Source organism: Rhinolophus ferrumequinum, chromosome 12 (genome assembly GCF_004115265.2).
Source record: "Rhinolophus ferrumequinum isolate MPI-CBG mRhiFer1 chromosome 12, mRhiFer1_v1.p, whole genome shotgun sequence".
Lineage (NCBI taxonomy): Eukaryota > Metazoa > Chordata > Mammalia > Chiroptera > Rhinolophidae > Rhinolophus > Rhinolophus ferrumequinum.
The window spans coordinates 50,880,311-50,897,783 of record NC_046295.1 but is presented as its reverse complement, the minus strand read 5'-3'; the positions used below and the strand labels follow the sequence as shown (position 1 = coordinate 50,897,783).

General features: G+C 37.7%; 1 protein-coding gene across 2 annotated transcripts in view; it reads left to right on the top strand.

Annotated features, from left to right (window-relative positions):
* Nucleotides 1-99: 99 nt before the first annotated feature.
* The window catches only part of KIF24 (kinesin family member 24), a 52,034-nt gene continuing 34,660 nt past the window's right edge, over nucleotides 100-17,473 (top strand). Inside the window, exons 1-4 of one of the 2 annotated variants that reach the window (XM_033122490.1) lie at nucleotides 100-292; nucleotides 487-688; nucleotides 11,775-12,422; nucleotides 16,512-16,701. In XM_033122490.1, coding sequence (XP_032978381.1) covers nucleotides 11,800-12,422; nucleotides 16,512-16,701 — 813 coding nt within the window. In that variant the 5' untranslated portion in view covers nucleotides 100-292; nucleotides 487-688; nucleotides 11,775-11,799. The remainder of the gene's footprint in view (nucleotides 293-486; nucleotides 689-11,774; nucleotides 12,423-16,511; nucleotides 16,702-17,473) is intronic. The other variant, XM_033122489.1, reaches the window with a different exon arrangement.

Below are 17,473 nucleotides of genomic sequence, written 5' to 3'. Positions count from 1 at the left end.
CACTGTCTCCTCAGATCCCTGATTGGTCTTCTAGAGGAGAAGGCGGACAGCGTCAACGAGTTTCCCTGTTGCCCATTGGGGAGCAATGCGGAACTGCCGGCGCGCCGGCGTTGGCGCGGGCGTTCGAACCGGCGCTTGGCGGCGTTGCCATAGGGATGAGGCCTGGCCGCCACCTCAAGCTCGTGAGTTGATGAGATATCTCTGTCGCCGGCCTTGGAGCTAACTCCTGTTGGCGTCGTCTTCCCCTGTCCTTAGACAGGGTTGACCGTGGAGGAATTTGGAAACCTCCGAGGTGAGAAGGGGTGGGGTAGAACCGGGACGGGTTAGGCCTGGTCGGAAGGCTTGGCGCCGGCCGCACGAGAGTGTGCGCAGGACGCCCGCCGAGCGCATGAGGAGGCCGGCGGTTGTGAGGGGACTGGGAGTTGGCCTCTCTGGCGGATCGATTGTCCGATCGCTTACCCACTCTCCTAACCTTCATCCCCACAGCTCTCCCCTTTCTTCAGCGATTATCTTGACCGCCACTTCTCCCACGAAGCTTTTTGTGAGTCTCGAAGTTCTGCTTTTGAACCCATAGGCCTGATTGGAACCTCTCTTAGAGCGCTTCTATTCCTCCTTGAATTATTTGTGTACTTCTGCGCACCCCATTCTCCTCCCTTCTCCCATGTAATTCTGAGGTCTTTAAGGCAAGGTAAGCATCTTTCACAGTGTCTTACACAAACAGGCATACCTCGGAGATATTGCGGGTTTGGTTCCAGACCACCGTGATAGGAGTATGGCAATAAAGCGAGCAGTCGTTTTGTTGGTGGAGGGTCTTACCTTCAATTTGTATGAAACGCAACACCAGTGAAGCACAATAAAACGAGGTATGCCTGTTGTAGATTTTTTTCAGGAAATGAGTTGAATTTAATTCACCACAGCTAGACTGGATTCCCCTCTATGCCCTGTCCCTTTTTGCCACCCACACAGAGATTATATTTTATTTTTGTTGGCGTAGGGGGTGGAAACCCTAATGTCATATGCAGAATGACTTGAAATTTCACGATTGTCCTTTCCCTTTGTAAAAGAGAAAACTTGCTACAACCCTTCCCGCATTGTGGCTTTTAGTATTGGTCTCCCAGTGCTTTTATTAGTCTTTGCTTAAAACAAACCATTTTGTTGTTGCTGTATGCCAAGAGAATTTATCTCAGTTTCTTAGTGACCCACAGCTATTGTCACATTTTAAGTGTGTTTTGGAAAATGCTTTTCTCCTTTACATTTGTATTCTGCTTGTAGTCTCTCTAGGTACTTGAATGCATTTCATAGCTGTTCTGGTAGCCTAACCATTCCCCAGGTGTCCATGATAGAATTGCACTATTAAAACTGTTTCATTGCTAACTCGTAAGACAATACATACCCATTCTGCATTGTTGATGATTCTTATACCAAAATCATAGCTCAATGAAAACTTGAATGAAGGGAATGAAAAAGTCTGGTATAGGAGCTGTGTTCTTACTACTCTCTTATAAAAGTTTGAACACTACCTTATAGCTAAACAGCAGGTCTGTGACATGTAATGGAAACCAGACTGGGGATTCAGGGTTTGGTCTTGGCTCTGTCTCTAACTCACTCATTGTGGCTGGCTTTGCAAGTCCTTCAGCCCCTTTGAACCTTACTTTTTCCATCTGGAAAGTCAAAGGATTGAATTCAATTAGAATTCCTGTGGCTCTATGATCAATTTAATCAAGCAGTTCATGTCAGATACACATACAGTCAGCCTTCTAAAGACCATACAGGTGGAAGTAATAGGTACCATTTATTGAGCATTTATCAAAGGCTTTATATAAATATTACATTTTTCTTAGTATAGTACAATCATGTGCTGTTCACATAGCATTTCATTAAAAACTTGTAGTTAATGAAAATCTTTAGCTCTTCATAGTATGTATGTCCTTGGGGCAAACTAGGGCATGATCCTCTCATATTCCAGTTCAGGTAGCAGTTTCAGCAGAAACAGCAGTTTCTTTCTCTGGGCTGCGATTTGTTGTTTGTAAAGTAAGGGGCTGAACTCTTCTCAGTTAATCCCTTACAGATTAATTGACTTATTAATCAAGTTTCCTGTGCTGACTCAGCAAACCTGTTCATAATTTGTGCCGAGTAGATCCACAAGAAATTTTGTTAAATGAATAATAGAGTTCTCATACTTTGAGTATTGTGGTCATTGTATACTTCCCAAGTTACTGTCTTAAGGATTTTGATGTTCATATTTTATTAAATAAGAAGACTTTTCCATAGGCCTAAACTAATAATAATAAAAGGTACTATTTGTATTAGAAAAACTCAGTTTCCCACCAGTATTTCTTTTTCCTGTGTAGGGAAAAACCAGTTCTTTCCCTCCTGTGCATCTCCTTTATTACTCACATAGAACACTTCACTTATGACTCTCCTGGTCACAAAATACATGGAGATTTTTCCTCCACCAAACAATTCTGTGACACCAGCTGTATGTTCTACAATTTAACTCAGTCTGGAGATATCTGGAGATACTGTCAGATCCCATAGCTTAAGGGCTCAGTCGCACAAGACTGCTCCCATACCACTTCAGATGACAATCACAAATAGTAGGTTCCCAGGTTACCCATAACTTCTATCGGATTTGGCTACAAATTGGAGGTTCCCATGACCCCCTGCTTGGGTTCAATTAATTTGCTAGCGCAGCTCACAGAACTCAAGGAAACACTGATGTTTACCAGTTTATTAAAGATTATGATAAAGCATACAGATGAAGAGCTACATAGGGTGAGGTCTGGGAGGGTCCCAAGCTCAGGAGCTTCTGTGCCCCTGGACTTGGGGGTGTATCACCCGTGCTGTGTAGATGTGGTCACCAAACTGGAAGCTCTCTGAACCTCGTACTTTTGGGATTTTTATGGAGGTTTCATCACATAGGCATGATCAATTACTAGCACCGTTTCCAGCCCCTCTTTTCTCTATGGAGAAGTAGGGAGGTAAGGTTGAAAATTCCAAGCTTCTAATTATGGCTCAGTCTTTCTGGTGACCAGCTCCCATCCAAGAGTCCACGCAGAGTCCCCTCAGAACAAAAGATGCTCACTTAGGAATTTACAAGGGTTTTAGGAGCCCGGGATCAGGGATAGAATCAAATATTAGAACAAGAGATGCTCCTTGTGCTCTTATCACTTAGGAAATCACAAGGGTTTTTAGGAGCTCTGTGCCAGGAACCAGGGACAAAGACCAATATATTAAATATGTTCTATGATCTCACACCATTTTATTGTTGAGTGCTTATGTGTCAGGCATTGAATTTAGCATTTTATTTACATTATCCCGATTAATCCTCACAGAAGCAAACGTCTTTTCTAAGTGTTTTTTGTCTGTTTAACTGCAGTAGCTTCCTAAATTATATCCCTCCTTCCATTTTTGCCCACCATCTATAATTCATTCCCCACAGAACTAGAAGAGTGATCCTTAAAGATCATGTCCTTTCCCCACTTAAAATCTTCCAATAACTTCCTGTTTCACTTTAAATTAAAATCAAGACATATTTACATGGCCCTATCGACCCTACATAATCTGGCCTCCTCTCTCACTACTCTCCCTCTCACCGACTGTGCTAGAACCAAATTGGCCTCTCCATTGCTTGATCATGCCAAGCCCGTGTTCACCTTAGGGTCTGTGCTCCCCTGGAACGCTCTTCTTCCTGATCTTTACATGAATGACTCCTTCGTATTATTTTAGATTTCACAAATGTTCCCCTCTGAATGAGGACTTTTCTGATCATCCAATGTGAAGTAGACCCTTCACCCTGCTTTATTTTTTCATAGCACTTACCACTATCTGAAATTATTTTATTTGACTATTATCTCCTCCCACTAGAATAATAGCATGTTGAAGGCAGTGACCTTATCTGTTTTATACACTGCTGTATCCTGTATGTCTAGAAGAGGGTTTAGTTCATAAAAGGCCCTCAAAAAATATTTCTTGAATGACTGGATGAAAGATTCTTTTTTTTTCTATTGGGGGACAGTGTGCTTCTCCAGGGCCCATCAGCTCCAAGTCATTATCCTTCAATCTAGTTGTGGAGGGCGCAGCTCAGCTCCAAGTACAGCCTCCGTATTTCAATCTTAGTTGCAGAGGGCACAGCCCACCATCCCGTGTGGGAATTGAACCAGCGACCTTGTTGTTGATAGCTCGGTGCTCTAACCAACTGAGCCATCCGGCCACCCCTCGGCAGCTCAGCGGCAGCTCATTGTCTTCAATCCAGTTGTCTTCAATCTAGCTGTGGAGGGCGCAGCTCACTGGCCCATGTGGGAATTGAACTGGCAACCCTGTTGTTCAGAGCTGGCGCTCTAACCAAATGAGCCATCTGGCCGCCCCTGGATGAAAGATTCTTGTTGGAATTGTGAGTGAGCATAGCAGTTCATTTGAGTAATACAAACTTGTTTCATTTTGTTGCCCAGGAGCAGTGAGTCGGGGGCACCACCAATCCTGCCAGATTTTCCTGAGCAATCAAATTACCCTGATACAAAAGTTTCTACCAACCTATGACTAAAAGTGGTATCAAATGCTTTTGTGTAGTTTTTAAAACAGTGTAGGGATATTTATTCATTTATTCATTAAATAATTATTGACTATTATTTCCAGACACTTTTAGATACTGGGGATAGATTAATAAGACACATTACTTGACCACAAAATCATATTCTAGTGGAGGATTTTAAATAGATACAGACAATTTCTACAGAATATAACTATTGATAGATACGGAAAAGGTATAAGAACACAGAAGGGACATATAACCACATCTGGGGAGCTCAGACAAGACCTCATTTGTGTTTTAATCAATGGGTAGAAGGTAGACAGGTAAAGTGAGTACTTTTGGGTATAGCTTCCATGATTGGTATCCTAAAATCCACATCTAGCCTTAAGGATTCCATTAAGTATCATACAGTCTCATTCCTTAAGAGCACAATGTAAATAAATGCACAGATAATTAAAAGCATCTACGAAGCTGACTAAACTGGAGAGAGAGGAGAAAGGGCTGGACTGTAGAATGCTGTGTAGGACATGCTACGGAGCTTCGGCTTTCCCCTTTGGGTAGGTGATGGGATGCCACTGAAGGGTTTTAAATAAGGGAGCAGTATGGTCATAATTGAGCTTTCAAAAGAATGATCTGGCTCTGTAGTGTAGAGGACGGTTTGGAGGGGCAAAGCCGCAGGGAGGGAGAGCAGTTAAGAGCCGTGTCATGATCTAGGTGAAAGACAGTGGAGCTGAACCACCAAGGCTATGGTGGTAGGAATGAGGAGAGTCGAGGGGAAACGTGGCAAATATTTAGGAGATTAAATTGACTCGACACCTGTTGGTTAGATTTGGGATTAAAGGGGGAGGCAGGAGACTGGGATGCTTCCCAGTTTAGCTCTGAGTGACTGAATGGATGGTTTTGTCACCCCCCCACGCCCACCCCCAAGAAGCAGAAAGGTGGAGGGGGGCAGATTTTGTGGGGAGTTTATGAGTTTGGTTATTGACGAGTACTTCAAATGCTCAATTGTGGGGTCATTCTGCTAGTAATTCCTGCATTTTTTTGCTGCAAGATATCCCTAAGATTGTCAGTTTTACTGAGGCGAACTAAAGTTACACTGGAATTCTCAAAGTACTCTGTTATTAATACTGTACAATATCTAGGCCAAAAAGACTTGAGATTTCACCATCAATGAGGAACTGTGTTTATCATAGTCTTTTAAATTAGTTACCTGTTTATGTTTTGATTTGATTAGATAAAAAATAATGGTATAATAGAGTCCAACATACGGATATCTGATCACTTTCCAAAACAAATTCATATAGTTTTTAATAAATTATGCTTTGGTGTCTTTTCATTTGTAAAAGGGAAGTGATGATAATTGCCATCTATCATAACAGGTCTTGGAAGATTAATCAAGTAGCACAAATAATTACATACTAATAATTTAGATTCCAGGTAATGGAATTATTGTTTTAATTGTTCTTTGTTTTCTTAGCATCACTCCTTTAAAATAATTCCTTGTGCCACTGTGGCAACAGTTCTCAAAAGGATGTAACTCTGAGTAAAAGAATCTGTGTCATCTTAACAATTTATAAAAAGTGATTGTCATAGTTGTTTTCCAGTTAAACACATGAGGTATATTTTGTTGAAAGTCTTTTATAACTGCAAAATGTCAAAAATCTGCAAATGATAACTTTTACAATTGAGTTAGACCAAGATTTTAAAAATAAAGCATTGAATTGAACCCATCATTCGTTATTACCTGTTCCTGGGAAGTCTTTCAAAATTAAACCTCTCCATTTAGAGAGTATTATTTGCACTGTTTTAAGATAATTGGGTTCAGCAATTCTGTTGTGTTTATTTTTAGGTGATTCCTCCCATACTTTTCACAGAACTTAGAAACAACCCAATGGGGCTCTTGAAAAGAATTGCAGTAATTGCAGCTACATGGGTAAATATTTATCAAGACTCATATAACTGTACACTTAAAATGGGTCTAGTTTATTACATATAAATTATATTTCAGTAAAGTTGATTAAAAGAAAATCAATTGAAACTAAACATACACATGACATATTTGTATCAAGTGTTGATACATAACATGATCTACTATCTCCACATTATATATAGTAATCAGGCATGTATGTCAACTATTTATGCCAATGAAGGAGAGAAAAGTACTTGTACAACTGTCATTATTGAAACAGTTTTAAGTTAGTAGAAGCCTACACATAGTGTTGCTACTATAATGAATATATCTTGCAAATATAATACATCTACTTCAGTAACTCTGATCCCTTATCTTTTGATTCTGTATTATGTATTTAGCTTTTCACCAGTCAAATATGGCAGATCCTCGAATAACATTGTTTAATTGTAACAATGAGATACCAGAGGAATTTAACTGTTGTTTTTATCAATTAGCCTATTGTAAAATTGGTTTTATTATACATCATTTTGCTTAGTTGCAGAACCTATCAATGTTGTTAAGGACGACTTACTGTAATAGAAACCATCTTTTAATAGTGTTAAAAGTTTTTCATTAAAAAACGTCTTTCATATTAGTTTTACGTAAATATCTCATTGCATCTTTGAGCGAGGAAAATGAAAGTCAGAGAAACTAAGTGACTTTGCCCAAGGTTATACAGCTAAATGACTTGAGAGTTACCTGATTCCAAGTTCAGTTTCAGGCAATTTTGGTGGGTAGAGTTAAATAGATTAGGTAGATAAATGGAGAGTTTTAGGGAACATGTTAAATACTTGAATCTTATCCACATCCTTGAATGTGAATAAACTTCCTTAGTTATATATAAAGTTGCATGTATTCCTCTTCCGGTTTATTTTCTCTGCCACCAGGATAAGTAAATTTGAATTTCTTCTGCCAACTGGATTTCTTCCAAGACTATTTCTGATTGTTATCCCAAACAGCTGAGACCTAGCAGTCTCTGGGTTTGTCACAAAGGAGAACTCTGCACACTTGTGGCATGGAATGTGAGTGGACCTTACATGTAAAAACCTGCCGATCTGTCCCCCGTTGGATTTTGCTGATTTACAGGACATTTTCCTCGTGGTGGCAGTTGTGAGAGATTCGGTACGGCAGCACAGATCTGTAGGAGGCAGCGAGCCTGCTGAGCAGAGCAGGTTAGATTGTAGGCCACCTAGGGGAGCTGGTAGTGGGGATGTATTTGCAGCTACTTCTGAAAGAGTCAGCCTGGAATAGTGGAAAGAACATGGGACTAGTCATGAGAAAACCTAAGTTCCAGTCTTAGAACTGTCACTTGAGAGCTGTGTGAACCTTGGGCAACTCACTGATTCATTCTGATCTTTCTCCTAAGTGAAATGTGTGTGTGTGTGTGTGTGTGTGTGTGTGTGTGTGTGTGTAATATGTACATTATGAATAAATCTCAAAATATTTATGCTAACTGAAAAAAGCCAGATACAATAGAGAATATATAGTATAATTCCATTTATATTAAACTTTTAGAAAATGCAAACTAATACAACCACAGAAAGCAGATCAACGGTCCAGGGGCAGAAGGAAGGATGGAATGTAAAGAAGCGTGAGGAATCTTTTGAGGGTGATGGAAATATTCTGTATTTTAATTGTGGTGGTGGTTTTAAAGGTGTATATAATTGTCAAGACTCATGTAATTGCACTCTATTGTGCACACACACCCAAAAAAGGGGATTCTAACGATGTTTCAGAGCTTAATAAGAAAGAACATTTAAATAGACTTATATTATTTTCCATGGGTACAGGAGGGGAGAAAGGCAGCACAGATACGTATTTGTGTTATGTATTTGTAGGCTATATATTTGCCCTCTTTGCTCTAGGTTACCCAGTAAAATTATAGCTAAGATAGTAGGGATGCTCAAACACTAATTGAAATCAACAGTCATTAACTTTGACCTCTAACTCTTCCTTTACCCATCTGTCATTTTTATCTGAATCTTTATGAACTAGTAGTGGTAGAGGACATTTGAGGTCAGACAAATTTCTTAAAATATTTGAAATACTTAATTTACTACAAATTTTGGCCCAGTATTCCATTTGATTGTTCTGCTTAGTGCTTATTATATCCTGTCACCTTTATGTTGAGGAACTCCATTTACATCCTGATAGTCACTGTGTTAAATTCTTAACTCTAATGTGTAAGGAGGGACACAAGAAATAAAACAAATGAGTTGACACCCCCTCAACCCCTAGTGTCTCATCCTGTATTTTATTAATGGTTGTAAATGCCTCAAAGTCTTTCTTTAATAAGTCCTTCTAGAAGCGACAACTAATGGTTTGGAGTTGACACCAAAGTTGACAATTGAGCTAGAAAAACTGTTCAGTAACTCAAATATGAACTTAGTAGTGACCTTTCTGGACTAGCTGTTTGTGTCTGTATAGAGCTGTTTGTGATTTCCAAAGGGAAAAGAAGGGCCAGTATGGTTGTGCACATTCTTTCCCTCTTTCCCTGAGGCGCAGGCCCTCTCTGCTTTCTCTGTCCTTTCTTGCTGGGAATGCATAAACCTTAGCTGGATGTGGGACAGTGGGCAGCTACTTCTAAAACAGACACATATATTTCTTGGAGAAAAGCCAATTTTAAGTTTTGGCCAGAAAATATAGAAGATGAAGGTGTCAAAGACTAAGACAATTGATTGGAACACATGAGTTAATGAATTTGAGGGCGGCCGGTGGTTCAGCTGGTTGTGCTCCTAACACCGAGGACGTCAGTTCGATTCCCCCATGGGAGGGTGAGCTGCACCCTCTACAACTAGACAGGATAACAACGACTTGACTCAGAGTTGGGAGGGGGGAACAAAGAAGGGGAAGGGAGAAAAAATAATGAATTTGAACACCCCCCCAAAAAAAGCAAAAACGAAACCCTGAAAAAACTCATTGGACACATCCAAAATAATTAGGGCACTACTGCTTACTCTGTACATTGGAAATTAAAAGGAAAGAATACCTTTATGCCTGCCTTTATATACAAACTCTGCTTTGGATAACCAAATAGCCCTAGTTTTGACAAAAAATTTTTCTTTACAGAAAAATTCCACAATGATAAGATTCAGAAAATCACCATTTTGCAATCCTTAATGAGGCAGGTAGCGATCAGTGGATGAAACCACTGAATTGGTTGGTTGATGAGAAAACTTTATAATGAAGGGATCAGGCTGCAATTTGTAGACATTTGGATATATTCTGATGTGATGTATTGTGAAGTACATGATAACACCTATGAAGTATTTTTGCCTGAAATGTGGAACTTGATTCTAATATAGGGTTGCCAGATTAAGCCAAAACAAAACAGGACACCTAGTTAAATTTGAATTTCCGATGAAGAGTGAGTGAATTTTTTTTTGTTTTTAAGTGTAAGTATGTCTCATAGTTGGGACATACTTGATTTCTGCACAAGTCAATCGAATAGAAAAGAGGAAAAAAGAAGGATAGGGTACTGCCTTGTAATAAAAAAGATGCAAGAGTCATAACCAAATGTGTACCTTGTCTGGATTCTGATTTGAACAAAGAAGTATTTCTGTAAAAGATATTTTAAAAACATTTGTTTAAAGATAGATATTTTAAAAATATATAAAGATGGTGGCTGGTTAGCTCAGTTGGTTAAAGCGTGGTGCTAATAACACCAAGGTTGCTAGTTCGATCCCCACATGGGTCACTGTGAGCTATGCCCTCCTTAAAAAACTAAAAATAAATAAAAAATAAAAATTTATAAAGATAAATATTTTTAAAGAAAATTTTGAGGTAATCGGGATAATTAGATTATGGACTGAATATAAAATACCAAAAAATTATTTTTAACTTGATTAGATATAATAATGTCATATGGTTATATGAGAAAGTATCTATTTAAAAAATGAATTTAGAGGTGAAATGAAATGGTGTCTGGGATTTATTTTAAAATACTTCGGCAAAGAAAGGACAGTAGAAACTGCAAGAGCTCTTGAGGCTTAAGCATGGGAATCACAGTGTCATTTTCACAACATTCTGTTGGCCAGAACAGGTCACAAGGCAAGGCCTACATGCGATGGAAGGAGAAATAAACTCCATGTCTTGATGGAAAGACCTGTGAAGAATTTGGGGGGTTTTGTTTTTTGTTTTTGTTTTTGTTTTTTCAATCTATCACAAATATAAAAGGGCAGGATGAGTTTAGGATGTGTTACTTAGCCCCTTTGGCCTTTTCTTTCACTTAAGTAGCATTTCCTCCAAAGTTAATTATGCAAGGTCCTTTAATCATTATTATTACTCGGCCCTGACACTTTCTCTGTTTCTCCTAGAGTGTACACAAAATATAAATTAAAATGAAAAACAGAAAGCCTTTACCAAGAACGAATTGAATTTTGAAAACTGAATTATAAAACAATTTTTTAAAAGAAAATATAGTTTACTTACTTTTGAATATTCTCATGAACTTGAACTTAACAGTATGGAGGACTCCTCAGGGTGCTGACCTTAATAACAAACCAGGAGTATATGTTATTACCACATTATTAGTTAGTATTTAATTAAATATCTTGGCATATCAACCATTGGAATGTGCAACCATTTAAAATCTTGACCATAGTATTTCCTAGGTAAATTCTTTTATTTATATTCTGTACAGATAGACATCTTCAACCACCTACCTTTCAGAATTATCTGCAATTGTGAATCAGTAGATTCTGAATTAATGACGTTTTTACCTTTTTATACAACTAACTTTTCCCAATACTCAACAGATACAAATGAGATTTTTCTCTGAGTTGTATTAGTTTATAATCCTCTGTGGTTTGCTGTTTAATTCTGCTTTCCATTCTAAAAGAGTTCTTAGCCTTTGTTCATTAATCATGGGAAACAGTTGTGCAACATGCCTTGATGTTAACATGAACATCTAAAATTAGTCCTGCTGTAGTCAGTGGTTAGGAGCAAGGTTTCAGTAGTTTGTGGCATGTGTTAAGTAGGCATTGCAAGGTTGGAAGGAGCTCCCTAGAAATAAGTACGTGACTTGTGTTAAGTGTGTGTGTGTGTGTGTGTGTGTGTGTGTACAATCGAAAGTTTTTATTAAGCAAATGAAGAAATTAGATGTTACTACAAATGCATCATAGACATCTTGGTTTATGCACTATGCTTTTCATCTTAGAAGAAAAATATATTTATTGAAAACTTGGCATGCTAGAATGGATTTTTCTGCATGTTTGTTTTGTGTTTTTCATTTTTAGAGGAATAATTGTAGTATATGTATTTCAGGTGATTGACTTTTTTTTTCCTCTTCAGAGTTTATAGAAACCTATTCAGGAAAATGACATCCTGGTTGTATGAATGTCTTTGTGAAGCTGAACTTGCACAGTATTATCCTCATTTTACTGCCCTTGGCCTTCAGAAAGTAGATGAATTAGCCAAAGTTACAATGAAGGACTACTCCAAATTGGGTATCCGTGACATGAACGACCGCAAACGTCTCTTCCAACTTATCAAAATCATTAAGATTATGCAGGAAGAAGACAAAGCACTCAGTAGCCCAGAGCACCCTCTTCAGACAAGCAGCCTGGACATCAAGCCTCTGGAACCCAGATCTGGACCTCGCAGGCAACTGCATTTTGATTCTCCTTCTGACATCAAAGACAGAACTACCAGCAACTATGGGTTTGAACTGTGCAATATACCAGATTTTTCTACAAATGAGCAGAAGTCCAGTTACCTAAAAGTGCTGGAGCACATGCTACCAGATGATTCCCGGTACCATACAAAAACAAGAATTCTGAATGCCACAGCTGCTGGTTCCTGTGTGCAAACAGAAACTAACACTTCACTCTTTTCATCAAATCACTTTTCTCCAATATTGGGGGATTGTGATATTCCCATTATTCAAAGAGTTTCTCATGTTTCAGGGTATAACTATGGAATTCCTCATTCTGGTACCAGGTAATAATTTAGTTTTACTTTTTTTTTTTTTTTTTTTTTGGAGGAGGGTAGCCTCAGGCAAGAGCAGTCCGCTTCATGACCAGAGGAGAGCTACCTACTTCTCATTTATAGAAAATGATAGTGAACAGCTTCTGCATCGATAATAGAAATACCTTGATGGGTGGAAATTAATGAGGAATTGGGACTTTCCAGACGGGAGAAAGATGATATTGTTCATGTACATCAAACAGCTGCTTTTGCCAGGATCTGCTGTTATTTCTATAGCAGACCTATTTCTATTATTTATTAGAGTGTAACAGGATACATGTATTGCATCCATGAAGGTAAAATAGTGAACTAGCCTTCTGCAGTGGGAAAAGAAAAGTATACAATCTACAGGATTTTTTTGTAAAGGTATCACATTCATTTAAACAAACCAGGAGACATAAATCTTAGTTAAAAACAAAGATCATGTTGTTGAATTAAGTAGGTCTTTGGAACAGTTGGTTTACCTGCACACATTGAAATATGGTCCTGATTTTGAGTGCCTTCTACAATTCCAGCCCAGGAAGAATAGATGATTTTGGTGATTGCAAAGAGTAAGTCACTTTTATAGAGTTTAGGGTTTGAGAGGGTGACAATAAGTTCTTTTTCCCTAGTGCTTCAAGTTACAATTTGAAATAAGATTCTTAAGAGGTGAAATATTGAGTAATACCTAATACAAACACTGGTATAGTAGAATATGTTTTTTTTTTTTAATAACATGTATTGCTTGTTTTATTACTTTAAAAGTTTTAGATGGTGACTTTTGGAGAAACAAAATATATTCATAAGCCACATTTTTTAAAAGGAAGTTTATTATTTATACCTTAAAACAAGATATTTACATCTGGTCTTATATTAGCTAAGGTTTCAGAGGATCTCATAACCAACCAGTTCTTTTATTCCAAAAAAACAGAAGGCCCAATTTTAAAGATAAAAGTACCTTTAGTAATTTGAAATACATAAGTGAATTTTAAAGTGTTTCTGAAACTTTGGGGGGAGGGGGTTGGTTTAGCAGAGCACAGCATATAGTACTGTTTTCTTTTTTTAATTGTGAGAGGACTAGATTGTCCCATGACCATCAAAGCCAGGATTGTTGCTATCATATTGGTTAACTCAGTGGTTAAAGAACAAATGTTGTCTTGAATATGACAGTCTCTTATTGAACAACACATAAAAATCTAAATTAGTATTATTTATAAATAGAATAAAGATAGCATTTTACATTATTCGGATAGAATGGATATTTTAGTTTAAATATTGCTTTTGTTTATTTGGCAAATTTTAAGTACCACCTCTGCTAGGCTCAATTCTAGATATAAAGATAATTAGGATATCTGGAGATTCTGAGTCTCTTAGGGGGCAGGGTGAGTGAGAAGACAGATAAACACCACATGGTGAGATAAATGCTATTATAGAGGTTAATTCATGACAAACCCAGAGCAAAAGCTGTTAGATTGAGCTTTCTCAACTTTTATATCATTATCTCACTCTTCTCATTTTTTATGATACAGATACTCCTCAATTTACGATGGAATTATGTCCCGCCCATCGTAAATTGAAAATATCGTAAGTTGAAAATTCATTTAATACACCTAACCTACCAAACATCATAGCTTAGCTTAACCTACCTTAAACATGCTCACAACACAATATTCAAAAAACACTGGCAGCACAGTACACTCTAGAGTATCATTTGTTCACCCTGCTGATCATTTGAGTGACTGGGACCTGCTGCTCACTGCCGCTGCCCCGTGTCGTGACTGATATCTTACCGCACGTCACTAGTGTGGGAAGACATGAAAACTGGAAGTGCGCTTTCTACTGAATGTGTATCTCTTTTGCCCCATCGTAAAGTCACAGAATCATAAGTTGAACCATTGTAAGTCAGGGACTTTTGTATTAGAGAAATAGAGATAAGAAAGTACATTTCCCCCAATAATCCTTAATACTGTTTTCTCATCCATTTCCTAATGGGAGTTAGGATTTCAGAACCCTGAGAAACTCCCTTACCTACTTAAGGCTTGCTGTTAGGGGGTCATCCTATCCAAAGAGCATTCTCTTTGGATGCCTCAACTCAGATAAGTTCAAAATAAATTGCTTGCCTCAGAATTTTAATAAAAATCTAAGGCATTTAGAGAACTGGTTGACCTGACTTATTTAAGACTTGAGTAGACCTAACTTCAGCTGTCTCAACTTTTTGCATGTCAGACAGATGTAGTTTATTTCTTCTAGGGAAGACTGAGCATTAAAACCAGTGCCTTTTTGTCTCTTGAACTTGAAAACTATAGTCCTTTTGTCTGTATGACCCGTCCTAGAGTGCCTGGTCAACTTTGAAAAGGACATTTTCTGTCCTCTTTGATTAGCTTTATACAATTAGGTTATTAATACTCACCGACTACTAGAGATTTTGACACAAAGCACTTGTTAAAATGATGCATTAAAATTTTGCTTTATCTTGAAAAAAAAAAGTAACATAAGCAAAAGAAGAGAGAATAGAACAATGAATCCCATATGCCCATCACCCACTTTTAATGATTATCAAAATTTTACCACACTTAACCTCAAAATGGTACTTTTTAAAAAGTGCTGTATGTTGGTTAAAAAACCAAAATGCACCTTAAAAGCCTTGAGTAGTCCTGTATGCATTATATTAGAAATTTTACTTGCTACTTTTTACTGATTTACATCCTGGCAAAAAATAACTTTCTAGCCAGTTGGAGGGCTCAGAAAATTGAAATTGATATGAAACAATTATATAGTGAAATATCCTGTGTAAAATCTATTATAAAAGGCTTTTTAGGGGCTCTTAATCAAATTCTAAAGTGTAAAGGAAGAGAATAATTTGTCTTGCTAAGACATTCTTAGTATATGGACTAAAGGCATTTATCCTGCTACTTTCAAGAATCCTATTTTCTTCTTACCTAGCTTAAGAGGAATTTCTATATAGGAATGTGGTCAGTTTTTAGATATATGGTGTACATATAGACCACCATTAGGCTCAGCAAGTAAACCTGATGAATTTTGTATCCCTAACCCAAGGAATATTTGCCTCACATATTTTGGATATTAACATTAATGAGTTTACTGAAATCAGAACCAAAGAAGAAATGCATCTGAATAGAAAGGTGAACTAGTGGTGGACAGAACCAGTCATAAAATTGTCCTAGGGAGAAGAAATATAGGATTGTAGTTTAACAAATACGTACATAACAGGGTGAGCAAAAAGAAGAAGTACAAGACATAGGCAGAATATACCTGTGAGGAACAGGGGAAAAGTACACTGAAACCTACTACCTGATTTAGTAAACTCAGGTAGCATAAAAATAAAAAAAGTAATTAGATTGAGTAATCAAGAAAACAGTAAATGTACAAGGAAAATTGGATTGAAAGGAAGCAAGAGACACGGGTTTGGGTATTGTAAAACCCTTGGAGGGTGGTAGCAGCGTAGTGCGTTAGATTTTTGAGGGTTGACCAACCTGAGTTTTGGGGATGTAAAGAAAGAGCATTTATCAATCCATTGTTAAAAGACTTGGAAAACCACATGTGGAAGCCAAACACACTCTTGAAGCTAAAGCAACTCTCAAGGTTTGGGAGTGGGTTTTTGTTTGTTTTGGTCAGGACAAAGGGTAGAGTGGAGCAGGGATGGAGATAGAAGTAATCAGGAGGATTTAGCTAATAACTTTCTCAGTGTCGAAACTTTAATATGCAACTTTATATATACCGGGGGATGCCAAAAAAATGTATACCTATTTTAGGAGATTGTCAATGTTGCTCAAGCAGTAGTTCGTAGTAATCAGAAGTGTCTGGACGCTGATGGTACCCATTTTGAGCACCTCTTGTAATTACAGAAGTCAAACATGACTTGTAGTAATCTTTTGTTACCGATATATATTGATTATTACAATTGTAATAGTTTTTTCCTTTCTTAAAATGTGTATACATTTTTTTTGTCACTCTTTGTATATACACAGACCAGATTTATAACAAAATGTACTGATACTTTGATCTCTTAAGTAGCCTCATACTATTAGTAAAAATTAAAGCCCACTTATTAACATATATCAGACAGAACACTTCAGAGAAAGAGAATCCTTGGACTGAGATGGAGAAAATCAGAGTTTGCGTTCGAAAACGCCCTCTGGGCATGAAGGAGATACGTCGTGGAGAAATTAATATTATTACTATAGAAGACGAAGAAACTCTACTTGTCCATGAGAAGAAAGAAGCTGTTGATCTCACACAATATATTCTGCAGGTATGGTGCTTTTTGTGTTTGGAATTACTATTATCAAGTATATCAAATTTTTGCTTTTTGTTTGAGTGGCAGCATACAAATTCTGAAATCCAGTTTCTAGTTTGGGTGTTGGCATTTATCCCTGGTGTGACGTTGCATTAAATCATTGATATCCTGGGCTTTAGTTTTTAAAAATATATATTGCAATGGGGGATACAAAAACCTAATTCCTCTACTCTAGTGCAATAGGGTTGGATCATACATTCACTAAACACACTTTACATGAATTTAGTTGTACATGTTCAGCAAAAAAGGGGGGGAATGAGGAGATAAGAATTTAAATAATGAATTAGTGATAGACAGGACCAGTTACTGAGTGCATGCCCCAAAGTGACTGAACGCGACAGTCACACAGTCTCAATTCTTGTCTGTTTCTCACAGTGTGAACTTCCCACTCTGTTGAATGTGAGTCTGGAGTTTAATGATGGGAGATATATTTTCGAGCAACAAGGCCCCAGATTGCCAGCCAACTGCTTATGTTTATTCTCAACTGTCTTTGGGCTGAGACTTAATTTGGTGGAAATTGGGCTCTTGAGCAGGCCACTTTGTACAGGGTAGATTGCAGTGGGTGAATATAATCCAGGGATATGATTTCACATCTAACGTGTAAGGGTTTAAATAAAATACTAGTAACTCAGACACATAAAAAGTGTTGACTCCCTGCCAGAACGATTGTAAGAGTCCGAGGAGAAAGAGTTTGGCATTGAAATGAACTTATTCTAAGCTGATAGGT